This window comes from Apium graveolens, chromosome 11 (assembly GCF_009905375.1).
Source record: "Apium graveolens cultivar Ventura chromosome 11, ASM990537v1, whole genome shotgun sequence".
Classification (NCBI taxonomy): Eukaryota; Viridiplantae; Streptophyta; class Magnoliopsida; order Apiales; family Apiaceae; genus Apium; species Apium graveolens.
In genome coordinates, this window is record NC_133657.1 from 187,795,683 (window position 1) to 187,811,505 (window position 15,823).

At 31.7% G+C, this 15,823-nt stretch overlaps 2 protein-coding genes across 2 annotated transcripts; both read left to right on the forward strand.

The window, feature by feature from the left end:
* Positions 1-1,623: 1,623 nt before the first annotated feature.
* LOC141698286 (protein GET4) lies at positions 1,624-13,261 on the forward strand. The gene is made up of 12 exons (XM_074502957.1): positions 1,624-1,831; positions 2,046-2,125; positions 2,267-2,345; positions 2,749-2,830; positions 3,906-4,059; positions 6,923-7,013; positions 7,454-7,537; positions 7,942-7,988; positions 10,113-10,241; positions 12,193-12,277; positions 12,476-12,556; positions 12,928-13,261. Exons 1-12 carry the CDS (start codon positions 1,790-1,792, stop codon positions 12,949-12,951), a joined length of 978 nt encoding a protein of 325 aa, XP_074359058.1. The 5' UTR covers positions 1,624-1,789; the 3' UTR covers positions 12,952-13,261.
* Positions 13,262-14,561: 1,300 nt separating this feature from the next.
* LOC141696682 (putative germin-like protein 2-2) lies at positions 14,562-15,680 on the forward strand. The gene is made up of 2 exons (XM_074500795.1): positions 14,562-14,754; positions 14,964-15,680. Exons 1-2 carry the CDS (start codon positions 14,628-14,630, stop codon positions 15,497-15,499), a joined length of 663 nt encoding a protein of 220 aa, XP_074356896.1. The 5' UTR covers positions 14,562-14,627; the 3' UTR covers positions 15,500-15,680.
* The last annotated feature ends 143 nt before the right edge of the window (positions 15,681-15,823 follow it).

Below are 15,823 nucleotides of genomic sequence, written 5' to 3' on the forward strand. Positions count from 1 at the left end.
CAATCAAAGGGGAGTGTTATAAGTTGATTGCCATGTAGTTAAAAGTTAAATAGTAAGGCTAGATTTATAGGAGTAGAATTTTCACATTGCATTTAATAAATATGTTGCTTGTATTGGCTATAAATAGCCTCACTTGTTACACATGAAGAAGGACAAAAAAAATATATAGCTTCAGCTTCTTTCTCTCTACACAACTCTTTTTATCTCCATTTCTGCTCTATTTAGTTTTACAAAGGTTCGATATAATACTTTTATAGCTATTATTTTACAACAATATAATATTTATCTAGGCTAAAAAAGATATCTTATACCGTTCATCCAAACTAAAATCAAAATAAAATCAAAATATAAGCAACCAACTAACCAAAATCATATTTCCTATTTATCTGGCTTAAAACAAAATAATCCTATTGCTCAAATTATTTATTTACATTTACTTAATTAATTTATCATTTTGACATAATTATCTTATATAATATTATTGGTAAAAATTATGAAACTCCTGAAAAAAAGTTATATATAGCTGGAGGGTAGGCGAGTAGGGGACAATATTTGGGTAGATATAGATGGTGTATGATGTTCCGGTTAAAACAAAATAATGAATATTGTTGACACTTTCAAAACAATTGCACTACTGAATTGGGCTAACAAAAATTTAACTGGAAGATAATTTGTTGGTCGATATAGTGATATCGGGCTAAAAAATAATACATTACTTACTCTTTTAACAACTATAATTAAGGGTTAATTATCAAGTAGGTCACTTACTGCGTCCAAATGTATCAAATGAGTTACTGATTACAAAAGTGACTCAAATGAGCCACTGATTTGAAAATTTATACGAAAAAAATCACTCTATCATTACTCGAAATTCTTAAAAGTATTATATATTGAGTTTCGCACAATTTTTTATGAATGATATTACTTCCAAATTAAAGATTCTCGAGTTCTAGTATTTTAGATATTTTTTTTAGATTTTTAAATATTTATCTAATATTTATTTTTATTTAAATCAAATAAAACAATAAAAAAATTAAAAATAAATAGTTGATAAAATTTTAAAAATCTAACAATATTATCTAAAATAGTATAAATCGGAACATTTCATTTGGATGTAATATCATTCGTAAAATATGTTAAACTCAATATATAATACTTTTAAGATTTTAAACTAAAGATAAAATGATATTTTTAACACATATTTTTAAACGAGTGACTCATTTGAGTTAGTTTTGTAATTAGTGAATCACTAATATTAAAATAAAAACAAACAGTAAAATTACAATTATTTAAAACAACCGTGCATCGCACGAGTTTTATGTCAGTACTATTATATTAAAAGTGAAACATTAAAAGTTGGATTGTTGGTCCTTGGTCACTCAATCTACAACCGTCAAATTAAATTGATGAGAACCATTAGATATAATATTAAATTATATTTTTAAGTGATATAAGATCAAATTTTTCAAATAATATATTATTAAAATTATTATAATTTATTATATATAATGATAAAAACAACCGCATGAGCTATATACTATCTTTAAAAGAACTTTATTTAATTTAATCTTTATAAGATTCTTTTATTTTATTGTTTAACTAATTTAAACAGAGATAAAATTACACTACAACAGAAATATGATCTCGTAGATACAACACAATTTCTGTTCAAAGCTTTCAGCTTTGTGGCGCTTTCATATAAATTTAACCCGTGTGTCTCTGAGAGAGAGATCGAGAGAGAGAGAGCGAGAGAGATTTTGGGGGAGAGATCGAGAGAGAGATCCGGTCGATGTCGAGAGCTAGGCGAGCAACACTACCTCCGGCACAGGAGGTATATATACATATATATCTAATCTCGTCAATTTTTCTATTTACCTTATTGTATATCTGAAATTTGAATAATTGTATCGTTTCTTATATGTCAATTTGCTATCCATTTGCTAAATTGATGTGAAATTGTTACAATTATCGCAATTGAATAAGAATTATGCATCCTGCACTCTTTTCGATTAGTTTTGCAATTGAATTGAGATTATTATTTGCAGAATATTGACAAGCTAGATAATGTTGTCAAACAAGGCAATTATTACGGAGCTCAACAAATGTACAAATCCATTACCGCAAGGTATATATTTCCGCGCTATATGTGTGTTTTTGATAATTATTATTTCGATAATTGTGCTCGTACGAAGTCAGTTAACTTGATTTGAATTTTATGTTTTATGCCAATATGTAAATTGCTTGATAAGTGTTTGTTTTATTGTAGGTATGTGGCGGCCGAGAGGTATTCAGATGCGCTGGAACTTTATCAGGCTGGTGCTCTCGTTCAGTTAGAACATGAACAAGTAATGCTTCTATTTATGCAGAGTAAATTTGTGTATTCATGTAAGCAACGATAGAGTTGTACTACTTTAATAGCAATTTAGGTTGAATTGTTGAATATACCTTATTTCAGGATATATGAACCTAGGTTTGCTTGTGTTCGGCTGAGTCTTGAACCTTGGTGCAGACCGTTTGCTTTATTAGTAGCCAATGTGCTTCTTTTTGTACCTTAAGTAGTGGGGGGGGGAAACAAATCTAGTATTTTTCTCTCCCTAGAATAGCTAAATAGATAAAAAAAAAAGATAGGGTTTCAAGTCGTGTTGCCTTCTCTAGTTTGCAGTGGAATTTTTTTGCACAGCAATCTCTTTTCCTTGTTGGAATTTGAAACATTAATGTACAATGCATTTTACATATCCTGTGTTCCAGGTCACTTGTGGGGCTGAACTTGCAGTGTTATTCGTGGAAACCCTTGTGAAAGGGAAGTTTTCTTACGACGAAGATACTTTAGGTTAGTTAAATTTGCTCTTTCTTTCTGGTGTTATGTCAAGTACTTTATCTGCGAACTTCACAAATGTAGTCCATTTGTGAAATAAATTATGTTAGATATAGTGCAAATACATGGAATACTCATAGTAGGTGTTAATGTAGCATATAAATGCAAATGCATAGACTTGCGTATACATGTTTTTTAGGGACGGATTTACAGCTAGGGTTGTTTGTGCATCAATATTAAGCAACTTGCTTGTCAATTTAGGAGATTGAATGCCACTAAATCTAAAATATTAACTGTAACTATCTGCATAAAAATAAATCTAACATGTTATAGGAAAATTAAATTGTCACACAACATGATAATGATAATCAGATTTAAACTCAAGGCACAAATATGAAGTCATGGTAACAAAATAAAGATAGAGAATCAACTATAAGCCGTATGGATTAGTTATGGTCTTCCCAACAGTTGGCAACTTGACATAAATTAAAAATCATCATCTTTAGGCTCTTCTTCAAGATTTTCGAAATCGTTGTCCTGATTATCCTACCATTCTCGTTCAGTTGTGCGCACTTCACTGAAGTTGCATCGCATAACCAAAGCGAAGCGCTTCAGCCTCGCATCAGTTCACATCTTGCAAATGCGCGCTTTTAATAACACTTGGGTCAACTAACCCACATTGCTTTACCTGGCTTCATGTGGCAACACATGAGACTAAAATATCAGTAAGTGCATTTATGCACTCTGGAGGATCCGTTTAGGATCTTATTTAATAGCATTAAATAAAATTTTGCAATTAATATTAAAATATATTGATATCGAATTTTGGGAATATTAATTAATTTGATTACTTAGTGTAGGGCTGTTTTTCCATATCTTCCCTAGTTGAATATTATTGGTATTCATTTGCAATACATTAGAGTAACTATTGAGGAACGTTCATTGAGAAGACTTAAAATTCCCCATTTTGGGTTAGTGTTGTATTTTGAGTTAAGTTATATTTGAAGACATACATATATAGTTATGATTAATATATATATTTTAAGTGTTTCCTGACATTTGTTTTGTGATGACACAAACTTAATTTTAGACCGTGTTAGAAGAATCTATGAAAAGTTTCCTCGAATCCCCGTACCACATAATTTGGATTTGGCTGATGATGACATGCAACGACTTCATGAAGCTCTTGGAGCAGCAAAAACACGCGTTGATTGCTGCTCATCATTTCTCAAAGCAGCAATTAAGTGAGTTTCCTCTTCTCTATTGGATAGTAAATATATCTCATTAGTTAGTGTATATTTCATCTGTTTAATGTTTATCCGAAACTAAATATCCTTTATTTTGAAATAATGTTTGAATAATTGCTAGCACATGCTCTAAAGATTTTCTAGAATTAAATATTCAAAAAAAGCATGGGAGCTTGACAAATGTAACCTCAAGATGACATGATTGTTATTTATTTTTGACAGTATATATGTTGAGTAAATATGATTACATTCATAAAATAACATGATAATGTTCTATTAACAATGAAGGAGAGCAAGGTATTAATACATAATATTTATTTATTATATAATAATAAAAGAGGAAATAATGTTCGATTCTTAACAACAAAAAAGAATATAATGAATATTCATTATTAAGGGACTAGATTAATTATCGTTCCTCACTAGGATATAAAGAATATATCTCTTATATGTATAATAAATAAAAATTATATATGTAATGTACCATATATATAATATAAATTAATTAAAAATTACAAAGTCACAAATTAGCTAAAGAGATCATTTTTTAATAGGCACATGACTATATAAATTGGATATAGACATAAATTTAATTGAAATATTTTGTTGGATTAATTGTGAATATTTTGAATGTCGATTGCTGAAGTTCCTAAAATAAAGTCCCACCTATTTTATCAACATCTTCTTTGTTGCCAAGAGTTTAGCAGTATTCATTGACCTATAATATTATAAAATAATTAGAAATATAGTTAATAAAAAATTAGAAATATTGAAAATTTTAAGAATTCTATTTTTTCACATTTTTTATAATGTTTACTTCAAGGACGGTATATGCACTCACTGTTTTGTTGATAGAGCATTTTAATCGAGAAAATGTGTAATAATTACAAACTCTGTTAACCGAACTCTCCAGTTTTGTCCTCGTACCCCGTCCATCGAACATGACATGGGTGTGAGATTCGAGTTGTATCCTTAGTATTGAAAGTGAATATTTCACTTTACTCTAATTCAAAAGAATTGTAAGGTTTATGGACAACTTTATTACATGGAAAAATGTCCATAAAATACTTGTTTATCTGTAATCCTTTTAATTCGAAACTATTTATTTTGATATTTATTATTAAGCATACATTATATCTTGGTTGTAGACCCTAGATTTGAAAATGTACATTAAATTAAGACTATATACTCCCTTTGTCATAGCTTATATAAAAAAAAATATTATTTGCAAAAGTCATTGACAAAATTTTATGTGTTAAATAACATGTCTGAGTGCCATGTGTTTAATTTTGGATCCATATCCAAGAATTTAAGTTTTTCTATTAATAAAAGCATGAGACTTGGATCTGCACTTGTGTCCAAGCCTCTTACACAAGTTCAGGTAATATTGTTTACAAGTAAGAAATTGACATCTATATTACGGTTTGAAAAGAAAAAAGTAATTAAAAGTTGATAACAAATAAAATTTTATTGATTAAGTTCCAATATCTAATATCTATATACAATATATTAAAACTACATTTTGTGTCGATAAATTTCAATGGGTAAAATTAGGGACCTGCTGATCTCCATATTATTGATGATTATTCTGTTAAATTTTGAATGGATGTTATAGATAACCTAACATTCCAGAATTTATAATTTTATTGTGCTTTAATAAGAGTATTTTCACATTATCATAATGTGTATTAATACATTTTAATTTATAATAAAACAAATGATCAAATTCTTATCGAAACACATCGTCTCTGGATACAAGCTAGCATAAATCTTCTATTGAAACATATCATCTCTTGATACAAGCTAGCATTCTATAAATATCCCGTAATTCCATAATCTCTTAATGTTCCGCCAGCTTCGACTAATGGGTGTTATGCATACTCTGGGCTGTATTTAAGTCAAGTTCAGATCATGCTTTAATATTTTATTTATCCGTAACCTTAACTTTAAATGTAAGATTACTAATATATTACTGATGAATGTATGCAGCATTTTAAAATTGGGTCAGACTAATTCACAGAAATTATTAAGGAAAAGTAAACGACTGTAGGACATTCCCCCAGTACAAATAACTATTGGTAGAGATACAATATTCTGTTGACGTCTATATAATATCTGCTTATGTTTGAAGACTCATAGTAGGGTACTTCTGTTATGATGTACCAACTGTGAAGTCACTAGCAACTTTGATTATTAAAGTAAACGGATATCTAGTAAAATGTAGGTTAGCATCCTAATAGTTGAAACCTTGAAATGAGTAGGAAACAAGTGCTTCTATATTTCCATTGCTCGGATATGTTTGAACTTTTCATGGTAGGTTGATGGTTGGATTGGGTGTCCTACATTAGGCGGGTTTGTGTTCCTTTTAGGACCAACGTTTTGGAGAGCAGACTAATGGCCAGCTAATCTGGAACTGTGTACTTTATTACTGTTGTGTGGAATATGGGACAAATTCTTTACTTTTGGAGATCTTTTCTATGTTATTCTTGTGTGAGTAAATTTTCGTTTGAGTAAATTTTTGCCCGACTTACTGTGAACAGTGCTTTAATCTTTGAACATCTTCAAAATTTAAGAAGCAACACTTGCTTAAACGTGTTCTGTAGTTTAATTTGTTTAAGGCTGGTTAGACTCTTTTCCTCTCCTTAATTACTGTTTTCTTTTGTCCTAAGAAAGTTTTGTTCTTAGTGAAGTTGACGAGAATATGCTGACTAAATTGGAACTGAATCTCATGCGCGTATTTTCAACATTGCATATACTTGGTCAATTTTGTACATGGTGTGGTTTTGAAGGATAAAATAACTTTGCATGTGAGTTGATTATATTATTTGGCCCACTGACTTGCCTTTATTTTTGAATTTAGGTGGTCCATGGAATTTGGAGCTCAGAGATATGGATCTCCGGAGATACACGACATGCTAGCTGAATACATATACTCTGAATCCCCTGAGGCGGTAAGTTTGGCAGCATACTTTTGGTTTAACATTGTTCGACCTCTTTAGTCATTTACTAGACAGTTAAAGGGCATGCCAAATATATCCAACTCCGTTCATGTAATGAACACACAGACACTAGACGGGGGGCGTCCAGTTACAAGTAATTTGGATGCCATATGCCTAGCTAGTTCTTTCTATAGTACTTTTTCGTGTTTACTATATTTCCGAGGTGTTAGTTCTTTTCATTAATGGCCACAATGAGGTGGAAGTATTTCCCTCTGTAATGCAGCTTCAGGTTTTTGAATTGAATTTTTTATTAAGCTGCTATATTACATAGTCAGATTTGCAAAATATCTGGTAGATATGGTTGTCCAGTTTGTGAAATTGTACTCTATAATATCTGTCACAGTCAATATTGCTATATCTTGGCGCAATCATCAGTTAGTTTTGATATGCAGGATATGACAAAAGTTTCTTTCCATTTTGTTCGAGGGAAAGATCCGAAGAAGTTTGCTTCAACTCTTGTAAATTTTATGGGCAAGGTTAGCTGTTTTATATTTTCATTTTGTTTCTTCGAAGTTCAAATTATGAACTGCCAAAACATATAATGGCTTCCTGTTTCTATGCTTAAAGTTCCCTATATGTTAGTTCTAATTAAATTATCACTGACACTGTCAGAGAAAAGTGACTGACCCGTGAAGTGTGTATTAGAAATATATAACTTTATAAGCATAATAATGTTTTTTTTTCTGATCTGTCCCACCTGACCCTTTTCATGTACAATTTTCTCTATTTGTACAATTTTATGCTTTTTCTTTACCATGAATGTACCAATCCCCAATCTGTAGTGTTTTCTTTTCAAGTTGCCGTAACTAGTTAAGTTGGTTTTCTTTGACAAAGAATTTGAAGTTTAAATGTTTAACTTATATAATGTTTAAGTATGCAGTGCTACCCTGGTGAAGATGATATGGCAATTGCACGGGCGGTTTTAATGTAAGTAAATTTGAAAGAATATATTTAAAGTTTTAGGTTGTCATGGGTTCATTACTTTGTAAATCATGTTGCTTTTGCAAGATTCCTATATCTCGAAAACACAAAGTTGATATTTAAGTGCCAGTATGTCTTGTATTTCAATTTGAGTAAATAATCTGGACTTGGAAAATCAAGGTCTCTACTCTCTATCCATCTTGGTCTCTTCTCGGAGATAATGCAGTTTGTAAGTGCTTCTGGAAGTTGTTGGCTGGAGTTCAAATCTACTTTGTGCATGTTGTCTTTATAAAACACATGTCCAAGTTTTTTGGTTAAGCCCGAAGTTATCTTTGATGCATTATGATTTTTCCTTCCAATTTTTTAAATTTTTTTGAAAAAATTTATACATTAAGAGGGAAAAGTTCCGACCTGCAAAAAATACAGGTACAAAATTCTTTATGAATTGAATTCATGATCATAGGACCATAAATAAGCAAAGTCAAGTGAACAAGGTTACGACATTGGTATACCATCAGAAGTTTAAGAAGATAAACAGAGTACAATAAACCCAAAAGAAGTTTTGAACAAATAAATATAGAAGCCTCAAAAGCTACTTCCAAACCCAGCGGACATAGAGCGTCTACCTTATTGCTCCTGAGCATCCAGTAGTTGTTGAACCTCACTCACCATTCCCCTTGCTTGAGAATACACCAGTTTTTCGCTGCCACCCACAATCTGAGAAGAGCTTGTAGCTGCGAAGGAGTCTCAAAAGAACTCTTGAGAGGGATCATTATATACTTAGGGTTGCTGTCCAGGGGTTGCTTAGTGCATTTCTCAGTCGTAAATTCCATTTCAAAAAGTGTCTTGTAAGGCAGCTTCTCTCAAGGTGGCCAGTCCGAAATAGAACGTATCAGAGATGCAATCTTCAAGATATCAAATTTGACTCTGGCATGAGTAAAAGATTCATCTAAGCAAGGTCAAGAGAAATTGTGCCTTAGACGCATGCAAACTTTAGCATACAGTCCATTGCAACCTTTTAAATGTGTGAGCCAAAATCAAAGAGATGGCTAGGTACCCTAGTCCTTCAGTGGACTAGTAGATGTGAGGGATATTATTCTGAAGTTTGAATAAGAGATTTTCGTTGTCATTACTTCATCCCGTATTTTAAGTATAAATTGATTTAGTAGGAGACTGAACCATGAATTGCCTTTTCATGACTCATCAACCCGCTAGATTCATTTTTGGAAAGAACTGTTCAAGAAAAAAGTAATCCTCTCTCTCGCTACTAGTTGATCCTCAGACCTCCCCCTTTCTTATTCTATCAACTCAATTTATTCTTAGATCCTGTTCCTCAACATTATTAACATTTATGTTTCGTCTGTCTCTCTTCCATCTATCATCTTCCCAACTCCTTCTTTTACTTATTCCTCTTACAGATTTACCTTTCAAAAATAATTTCAAGTTAAATAGTATCAAGTTATCTTTCTTTTTTTTATTATTTCTCCTTTTCACATAATGATCGCCGGAGTGAAAGGTGGTTCGACAGAGTTAGTGATCTTGAACGTGATCTCGAGCGATTTGGGTCGAAGAGGAATCGTCAACTGGAACGAGCGAACTGGATCGAGGTTCCATAGGGTGGCCCACGAACCATGCAACTATTGTAAATAGTAATCTATGGACATCCGTCTCTAGAATTAAGTTGTTGTGAGGCCTTGTAAATTATACTGAATTAGATTTTCTGAAGTCAAAGCGTTTGGTTACTCGTGGAAAAATAAAAAGTGCCCTGTTTCCATGCAAAGTATCTGACTCAGATCCCATATCCACACCCATGTCATGTCCGATCGACATGGGTATGAGGGCAAAATTGAAGAGCCTGGGTAAAAAAGTGTAAAATGTGTATGTGCGTGTAAAATTCCAATTTTCATAAGTGTAAACGTAAACCAATTAAAATAATGGAAGTATGTAATAGCCTAGTATATTGCTTTTTATGTTAAAATTACTCGATGCTAGAGTGGGAGTTCTTGAATGAAAATAAAAGTTAACTAAGAGTCGAAGACAACAAATTGATACCTCTTTAAACATATCATGTATCATGTTAAGATCATGCAACGTACATGTCTTGAAACTAATGTGTTATTTTTTTTGTAGGTATTTATCATTAGGTAACCTTGGAGATGCTAATGATCTCGTGGATGAAATCCAGAAGCAAGTGCAAGCTAAGGAGCTTGACTATCCGCATTCAGAGTTGATTCAGTTCATAAATTACCTTTTAGAAACGTAAGCTTGTTTTTATTGTTTGATATTTATGTAGTATATTTAGTTGTATGATAGTTGGTTTTGCATGGTTTATGAGTCATTCGGGTACGTGGTACGGGTTGGGGTACATGAAATGTTAGTTTTTATGAATTGGGTACGATGACCGACCCACTAATCGAAATCGATATGAGGATTATTTTTATCTTTATTTTTGTAATAAACATTATGTAAATATTTGTTACTCTACTTATGGTTTACTTTTTTTTATCTTTAAAAATTTATTTTTAAGCAAAAAAATAGAAGGTGAGCAAATCGGAAAATGTAAAATCTTAAATTTGAAGTGGTGATGACTTTCGATACTTATTTTAGGGATTCATATCATTTCTGGTAATGAAGGGAATTCAGAACCATGCACACTTGTTTTTTTTGTCAGGAACCATGCAACACTTGTTAGTATATACTTGTTTTGGTTTTGTTTTATTTAGTTAGTTGTACACGGTGCCATGTTGGTTATCATCTTTGTTTGGTATATGGTCAGATTTCATGCTTTTGTGTTTGTCTTTAATGAAGGATTACGTTGTAGTTTTCCGGTGCTAGATTTATATAGTGAGATACTCATAGCCCTTTGCTACTCTAAATTAAAAAAAATTACTGGCCGTTCTCTCCCCCCCCCCCCCCTCCCTCGTCGACAGTTTTACAATGCTACAACTTTAATGTTTCAGTTATGTTAAATTATATAATTTGTTCCCAGATTATTGTCATTGCCGTAGTTACTAATTTGCAAAAGTTAATGCTTCATCTTAGTTTGGATGTATTGTTGTTATTTTTTTTTTGCCAATACCTTATTTATTTTGTCAAGATTATTTCCGGTTTTTATTTTACAAGGCTTATTGTTGTAAATATAGGCAATCGCATGTTATTGACTTATTGTTTTATGGCTGTGCTTACTAACTCCTATGTTTGTGTGTATTGTATTACTATTCACGAATGTTAAAGAGATGCACCAATAAATTTCTTTAGTGATTTGTGTGTTTTCCGAGCTTAGTCCACAGCTTAGAAGAGTTGTGCATGAGTTCTATTAGATCTGAACACAGGTTACTAACAAGCAATTCACTTCATTTGCACTATCTATTAATGTTATACTACTAAAAACCGAAACACTAAAATTTAGGTAGCCGGTCTGTCTATCATTGGATCGGGAAAAATTTATAGCAAAATAAATTATTTGATCTTTTGGACAGGGTTTAAATATTATAACCATCGATTTTTTATTTAAATATTAATGATATGGATTGGTTATTTTTTCGGGCCATATTAAAATATTAAAAATATTGATTTTTATAGTAAGATCTTAGATACAAAATGTTCTATATATGTCAATTTGCATTTAAGATATGTTTGCAATCATGTTATAATATTAATTACGTTAACTCTTTTCTTGAATCATTTATATTAATTTTATTTTTATTAGATCCTATTTAAGATTTACTCACATTACAATACTCTATGTATGTTAATTCATATTTACCATTTTTAATTCTATTTCTAATTAATTTTTTTAGTCACTTATAAATTGTACTATTCCATGTGTTTCTTAAGTTTTGTGTACAATATAAATCATATTAAATATCTTATATAGGTTTAAATCCAGTTTAGGATTAATTTTTTTAATTTTACATATGTTAATTTCTATTTAGAGGATTACTAATATTATATTAATATTAGCATGGTCTCGATGTGACTCGAAAATAGGGAAATCTTATCTTTTTCTGACATGCAGATCTGTCAGATTCTTTTGCCAAAACTTTTACCTTCTAGCAATATAGCTGGACAAATGATATCGGATTATAGATCTGATCTCTCTCTTCCTCGCTAATATTATTATATTAATACTAGTACGGTAATGGGTATGCCATGAGAGAGAAGGTGAACTAAAATCAGTGTGTTATTGACATTATTGTGTCAAATGCAGGTTGGAGAGAGATGCTTTGCCACTATTTAATAGGTTGAGACAGAGTTATGCATCCAGTATAGATCGAGATCCTGCATTGAATGAGGTGCCTCTTTTTTATAGAAATTATACTGAATTATTGATTAATGTATGAACTTGGCATATAGTATTGTCCCTGAACTCGATAATTTTAGCACCGTGTTTTTTTTGTATAGTTAAAAATGACTGCCAGATGGCATATCTGTTTCTTTAGCTCGCGATGATTTTAATATATTTATAACTTATGCGCTTTTGTTTTGTGTAGTTGCTTGATGTTGTTGCAGAGAAGTTTTATGGAGTACGACGTAGAAACCCAATGCAGGATATGTTTGGAGATTTCTTTAAGGTATTTTTAATGAAAACATCAGTCTCGCTAATGTTTGTTACTAACTATAACCAAACCGCGTATTTGTGTGTGTGTGCACAAGCTTACAGGGGTATTATTCATGAAAACGACCGTCTTGATAATGTTGGTTGACGACTAGAACCAAACTGTGTAATTGTGTGCGCGGTCTCGCTGATTAACTCAGTGGGGCGGGCAGGCCCTGAACTTAAATTGGGACACATACATATGAAATTTTTAAAAAAAATGTGGGGAGGGTGTGGTTGAATGGACCCTCCTGATCTGCCCCTAGATTGACTGTATTCTTATGAGTTATGACAAATTGTACTCAAAAATGATAACTAATATCGCCTTTGTGGCTACTTGTTATGCAGATGATGGGAGGTGATATCATGTGACAAACCAAACCAAATTGTCCAGCCTAAATATTTCACATTGCTATTTCGACCTATGCAGAAGCATTTTCAGAATAGTGAAGTACATGAACAGAAGCAGACCACCTGTTGTAATATTGGAATTGCTATATTAACTATATGAAATACTAAAATGACTTTTATTGACATCATAGCCAAATTTTGCTAGTAAGATGCATTTCAGTGACGAAATAGTACATTAGGTAGTTTGAAATTCGAATTCACCGTTTTTCACATTGTTTGTGGATTTAACAGAAAATATGTCTTATTCTGGTTAACAGACTTTTTTTTCACCCTTCCAGATTGCAGTCTGTCCTGAAAGTTGTATATATTTCCTATGAATTTTGGTGAGCTATATTTCGTGGAAAATATATACACTGCATTACACCAAGATTCATATTGCGAGTGCAAAGGGATAGCCTAATGGTAAATACTTGTTGTCCAAGGTTTTGAATTTGATCCTTACTCATTCCAAAATTTATCTAATATAATTGATATTACTTGGTAATATATTATCAACGGGTTGTTGTGTAGATATAGTGTTGTTTTAGACGCCTAGGTCCTTTCATTATATACAGTTAAGTAGAGATGATATTATCCTAGACGCTTAGAGCATCTGGAAAATTTCTAGAAATGTTAAGTAGGCCAGAAAAATGATTAGCAGTACTTTTATGAATTTATAAAAGATATGATAGTATGTTTCATCAAACAACACGAGCAACAATATTCCAATTCGGATTATGATCTACAGTAATGTTTTGGTACAGAAATGATGAACGCATTGGTAGATGTAATTCAAAGCTGGTGTTTCCTGCAATTAACTTCCATACTATGTGCCCGTTTGGAAAATCTTAAAATAAGTAATTTATAACTTAAAATGCATAAGTTACTTATAAGTTATAAGTAGATGAAAACTTATAAGTTATATAAGTGTTTGGATAGTTTATTTTTAACTCAAAATTTTACTTAAATGAAATATAATAAATAATTTTTATATACAATTAAATTCAAATAATATTTATAAACATATATTTAAAACTAAAATTAACAAAAAAAAAATAATAAATCGAAATAAGTTGGGAAAAAGTACGTCGTTACTAACATACAACTTATTAGCTTATAAGTTGTAAATCCAATTTATAAGTTGTGTTGACAAACACTCGTCGATAAATACTTACGGGCTTATAAGCCAATAAACTACTTATTTGGGTTACCCAAACAGGCCCTGATACTGTATATTAAAAGATGAAATAAGTTATTAATTTTAAAAACAATATTGATTTTCTCAAAAATAAATATACAAATATTCATCCAAAGTAAAAAATAATAATAATTTATCACGTTCAAATAATTTGTTTCAGCTGAAACTAGAAAAAATGTTAAGTTCTAGTCATTTCACATAATATTATTGGATTTTTATATATATTTTAAATTTGTAAAATAATTATAATCATCCTTTTAAATTTGTTCTACTACTTCCGTAACTCGTTTGTGCAAACATGAAACAACTAATTAGTCAGTCTCTTTCAAACGTTTCTCTTTTATGTCATGCATCCCCTCCTAAAAAATCTATATAAACTCTAAATAAGATCAATATTTTCATCACTCAGCTCTCTCAGAGATCATCATCTGTTGCTTCTTATCCTTGATCCTTAAGCACTATGGCTTCTTCATTGGGCTTTAAAATTCTTTTCATGGGATTATTAAGTACCATGACTTGCTTTGTTGCTTTGGCTATTGATGTTAATCCTCTTCAAGATTTCTGTGTTGCTGATGCAGATAGCCCAGGTATACACTTTTATATTGTACCTCTACATGCATGCTTAACATATATTTAACTACCACATCCTTTTCAATCTTGTCCGCGTAATCAAGTTACCAGTTCTCCTAAAACCTTAACGTATTAGGAAGCGGGCTTAACAGTATCATATCATTAACAATATATGCACAATGTACTTGAGTTAATTACTTGACGAAATTTGTTCTTCTATGATCAGTGCTGGTAAATGGACTTGTTTGTAAGAACCCTAATGACGTGACTGAAGCCGACTTCTTCTTCAGTGGATTGAACGAACCAGGGGACACATCGAATCAACTTGGATTCAATGTAACTACAGTGAATGTTGTTCAGATTCCTGGACTCAACACTCTTAGCATCTCTCTTGTTCGTATCGACTATGCACCAAAGGGAATCAATCCCCCTCACACACATCCTCGTGCTACTGAAATTCTGACAGTCATTCGAGGTCACCTGCGTGTTGGATTTGTCACTTCCAATCCGGATAATCGTCAGATCACCACGGTCCTTAAAGAAGGTGATGTGTTTGTGTTCCCCGAAGGTCTCGTCCACTTCCAACAAAATGTAGGAGAAGGCAATGCAGTAGCATTTGCTGCACTTAACAGCCAAAACCCCGGGGTTATCACCATTGCAAATGCTGTTTTCGGGGCCGATCCTGATATCGATGCTGATGTTCTTGCCAAGGCCTTCCAGCTCAACCGAAACACAGTCTTACAACTACAGGAACGTTTTTAAGCAGATGAAAGTACTGTATGGGATCGATCAACTTACCTATATGTATAATAATTAATAAATTGCCATGGCTGTTTAGGCTTTGTGTAATGAATATTTTAATTTGTATTGTTTAATAGAGAAAATGCTTTTAAGTACATAAATAAATATATGAATTCATGATCGAATTCCTATTATTACAAAATCAAGTTATTTTCCGGTGAACTTGGGTGTTTACGTATCTAGGAGTATTTATCCCTATCAAAATGCCATTAGAAAAACAAAAAAAAAATCTACCCATGAATAAAAGTGCAAAGACTAAAGAGTCATAAGAATGATAATTTCCAG